General features: G+C 40.3%; 1 protein-coding gene across 1 annotated transcript; it reads left to right on the top strand.

Moving 5' to 3' along the window:
• Window positions 1-3,340: 3,340 nt before the first annotated feature.
• On the top strand, window positions 3,341-4,529 carry LOC105864469 (olfactory receptor 10J3-like). Its single transcript, XM_012752353.3, has one exon. It carries the CDS (start codon window positions 3,441-3,443, stop codon window positions 4,380-4,382), a length of 942 nt encoding a protein of 313 aa, XP_012607807.2. The 5' UTR covers window positions 3,341-3,440; the 3' UTR covers window positions 4,383-4,529.
• Window positions 4,530-4,766: the final 237 nt, after the last annotated feature.

Here is a 4,766-nt window from a genome sequence, read left to right as displayed (position 1 = left end):
TTAATGCATGCATAGAATGAAAATGTATAAGACATTTTTTAAAATTCAGGAGACAAGATAAATAAGTTTTCTTCTATAGGGAAAAAATGTAAACAGTACACTAATCTGGGATTGAGTAAGAGACAAACCTTGTTTCACTTTTTTTTTGTCATTTTTTTGAAAGAAAGGAAAGGCAATAGAATCTCCAAGGTCAAAAACATTATCTGAATTTTGAGGTTTCTGTCCATCTGTATCCTCTCTACTTTTTTATTTCTCAGCTTTCCCATCTCACCTACATTTCCTAGACTGTGGAGGCGTAATCCTCCTCTTGCCTATGTTTTCAATGTCCCCATCCCACTCAGTAGATTATTCTGTTAGAGTCTCCTGTACAATGGTGTCGCAATAGAGTTTTTTAGGGCATTAGCAATTTAGAGTTGGTTAATGGTTTGGAGGAGAAAGGAAGCAAATATTCTAGGCCACAGGAATGAGTAAGAAATTCTGGTTAATAAAGTGAAATTAAGTTATAAGAATAATATGAATGAATTTTAATATATGCAAGTAATTATGTAATGGAAACTGCGATTTTTATAGTGATGGACTTCAAACTATCAATTACAGCCCGGAAAAGGGATCTAGATGTCATTGCTGATTTTCCTAGATATATTAGTTGGATGAGCTACTATGACCCAATGGAGAGGTAAAATATTATGCATCTTCAGTAAGAGGATTAGAAGCAAATTGAAAATCATATTCTATCTAATCCACACCTGTGGTAAGGTAGCAGTACATGGATGTGGTCAATACACTTCAAGAAATATTTTTAAAGAGAATAAAAAAGTCCATGTGAGCAATTGGAAGGGAAATAATAACATATAAAGTCGAAGCTGGTATAATCACACCCCTGTTTACAAAGCCAGGAATGTTAAACTGAAGCACCTCCACCCCTACCCTTCTCTTCTTAGTAACTTAAACTGGCTCATTTGTGAAAAATAAAAAGGAATAACTATCAATAAAATTATTATTTATTATTTCCTATGAGCCAAGTGCTAGATTGAACCATTCAAATACATTAACCCATAATTCTCATGGCAACTCTATGGCATATTACCATACTCAATTTACAAATGAGTTTGAGTAAATATTATGCTTAAAATTCTGAGGAAGAACGGACAGAGTGTATGCAGGAAAGCTCCTCATGAGCAGGATTTTGGAAAAAGCATAATGACAACATTCAGGAGGAAGCCTTACACTAAGGTCATTCAAAATGAGGGAGATTATTTAGAATGCCACTGCAGAGGATGGTATTGGTGGTTAAAGTTGGGCATTGGTAGAAAGCATGGACAGTAGGGACAGAGAGGAGAGTATTGGGGGAGGCATTGTCTTTTGGTAGAAAAGGGAAGGGAGGTAATTAGCATGGCTCTTGGTTTTCTGGATGTAGGCAATGGTTAAATGTGATGGGTATTATCAGAGGTAGACATGGGCTTAAGGGGCAAGGTTAAATCTGCCCCAGTACAATCTCCCATGCTGGGTTCACTTGGCATAAGGCAAAAAGAAGGTGGGCCAGCTCATTTCTATCTTCAACACACCTTGGAATATGCATGATGGAAGTAAAAAATAGGATGTTTTGTCCCTCTCTGATTAAATGAATTTTATCTTTGCTCTCACACTAGGAAAACCTATTCCCTGTTTGAAGAGACAGCTTCAAATTCATTTTGTCATCTTTCCTGCCTCTGCCTAAGATTCAAGGAGGTAAGCTAAACACTGTAGTGCTTTATCAAATCCATTTTCATGATCTTAGAGGATATATGTTGCAGGAACTCCAGGAAGAATAGACAGTAGAAGTGCTCCCTTTTCTAGTCTTTCATGATGACATGAGTGCAGGGCTTAGAGAAGTAAAGACTAGGACCTAGTGTTCTGGGGAGGAGAACTCCGTCTAAGGACTCTCACAGGGTATTTGGTACTGAATGCCGCTGACAGTATTGAAAGGATATCAGACTCAGATCTTTTACCTTTTACTAGGTCGCTGTTCCCCAGTGGATCCTTGGGGACTAATTGGAGAGTGTGTTGAGGAGGAACTATAGAGCTGGGCACACTCCATGCATCACCTACTTCTTCCCTGAACCAGACCCACCTCTTCAATGGCCAGGTAGTTGTTTCTTTCTTTCTTTAAACAGCTTTATTGAAATAGAATTGATATGCAATCCGCTGCATATATATAATATGTACAATGTGATGAGTTTGGCCATATGCATACATCATCACCTTAATTAATGAAACCATCACAACAATTAAGGTAATAGACATATCTATCACCTTTATAAGTTTCCACGTGTCCCTTTGTTTTGTGTTTTGTTTTGTGGTAAGACACTTAACATGAGAACTACCCTGTTAAAAATTAACAAGTGTTTAGGTGCATAATACAGTAATGTTGCCTATATGCATTATGCTGTACAGCAGATCATTAGAACTAGTTCATCTTGCATAATTGAAACTTTATACCAGTTGCACGACAGTTCCCTGTTTTCCCCTCCCTGTTCCCTGGTAACCACCATTCTATTTTCTGCTTCTATGAATTTGACTATTTTAGGTATCTCATATAAGTGAAAATCATACAATATTTGTCCTTCTGTGACTGGCTTATTTCACTTAGCATAGGGTCTTTCATGTTCATCCATGTTGCTGCAAGTGGCAGGATTTCCTTCTTTTTAAAGGCTGAATTATATTCCATTCTACATATATAGCACATCTTCTTTATCCATTCATCTTTCAATGGATATCTGGGCTATTTTCATAACTTGGCTATTGTGAATAGTGCTGCAATGAACATGGGAGTGCAAATATGTCTTTGAGATTCTAGATTTCACTCAGGTAGATGAAAAGATGCACAACATCACTAATTATCAGGAAAACACAAATCACAGCCACAATGAGACATCACCTTACAACAGTTAGAATGCCTAGTATCAGAAAAACTACTATTAAAAGTTAAAAAAGTACTAGCAAGCATGTGGAGAAATTATAACTCTTGTACACTGTTGATGAGAATGAAAAATTGTGTAGCCTCTATGGAAAAGTATGGAGGTTTCTCAAAAAGTTAAAAGAAGAGCTAGCGTATGATCCAGCAATCACACTTCTGGGTATATAATTAAAAAATTAAAATCAGGTAGTTGTTCCTACAAATCTCTTTTAATATGTTTCTACTTTCCCTCTCATCTCTTTCGGTTCTCAATCCCAGGATCCTAAGGTAGCCTTCTATAATACCAGGGTCGAGGGTGGGCCAAGGTGAAGACTCTGAGCAATTGTCCAAGAGCTGAACACTGGGGCCCCCTGGGGTCTGGGCCTTGCTCAGAGGATGGACACACTCTTTACTGAAAGCCTTGGTCCAGCCTACTTTGTTTCTTGGTTGACTCATCATATCTTTCTTTCCTTTGTCCAGTTCTTTCAAACCTAGACTTCCCTCGATGCCAAAGCCAAATTCCACTTTTGTGGCTGAGTTCCTCTTTGAAGGTTTCTCTGGCTTTGAGTGGCACCAAAGACTTGTCTTCTTTGTTGTCTTTCTAACTTTGTACCTACTGACTTTCTCTGGAAATGTGATTATTGTGACCATCATTCACCTGGACCGTCACCTCCACACCCCCATGTACTTCTTCCTGAGCATGTTATCCATCTCTGAGACCTGCTACACGGTGGCCATCATTCCCCGTATGCTTTCTGGCCTCCTGAATCCTCAGCAGCCCATTGCCACCCAAAGCTGTGCCACTCAGCTCTTCTTCTATCTCACTTTTGGCATCAACAACTGCTTCCTGCTCACGGCCATGGGGTACGATCGCTATGTGGCCATCTGCAACCCCCTACGGTATTCAGTCATCATGGGTAAGAAGACCTGTGTCCAGTTGGCATCTGGGTCACTGGGAATTGGCCTGGGCATGGCCATTGTGCAAGTAACATCCGTGTTTGGCCTTCCATTCTGTGACGCCTTTGTCATCTCCCACTTCTTCTGCGATGTGAGACCCCTGCTGAAGCTGGCCTGCACAGACACCACTGCCAATGAGATCATCAACTTCGTTGTCAGTGTCTGTGTCCTCGTCTTACCCATGGGTCTGGTCTTCATCTCCTATGTCCTCATCATCTCCACCATCCTTAAGATTGCTTCAGCTGAAGGTCGGAAGAAGGCCTTTGCCACCTGTGCCTCCCACCTCACAGTGGTCATCATCCACTATGGCTGCGCCTCCATCATCTACCTTAAGCCTAAGTCCCAGGCTTCCCTGGAGCAGGACAGACTCATCTCAGTAACCTACACCATCATCACTCCCCTGCTGAACCCTGTCGTGTACAGCCTGAGGAACAAGGAGGTCAAGGATGCTCTGCGCAGAGCCATGGGGCAAAAGCCCCTCTCCCCTTAATGAAGAGAGGTTGTGAAGGCTTTTTCCTTGAGTTTATAAATATGTATTACTTTTTAATGCCGTTTCAATGATGCTTTTAAATGCAGGATAGAATACTAGACTAAATTAAATTGGGTGACAAAACTGGAGGTTTCCTTTTGAGGTAGTCATGCTTCTCTGTGCCTTCCTCTAGAGCAGTTGGAAAATGACTTGGCATATACTTAAGAATGTAGAAAAAAATATGCATGTTTGGGTTATGTGTTCCTGGTGCATTCATACTCAGATGCACACAGGTACACACACTCTTAGAATACTTTGAGTCATACAAGTCCATTAAGACACAAAGTCCAGCAGGGTTCTAAAAGGCTAATGAACAAAGGGTTTGAAAACCACCTCAGAAAAACG

Source organism: Microcebus murinus, chromosome 2 (assembly GCF_040939455.1).
Source record: "Microcebus murinus isolate Inina chromosome 2, M.murinus_Inina_mat1.0, whole genome shotgun sequence".
NCBI classification, from domain to species: domain Eukaryota; kingdom Metazoa; phylum Chordata; class Mammalia; order Primates; family Cheirogaleidae; genus Microcebus; species Microcebus murinus.
This window is presented reverse-complemented; position numbering and strand designations above follow the sequence as displayed.

Coding starts and splice junctions, on each gene's coding strand:
- LOC105864469 (XM_012752353.3), top strand. CDS start 3,441: ATGCCAAAGCCAAATTCCACTTTTGTGGCTGAGTTCCTCTTTGAAGGT.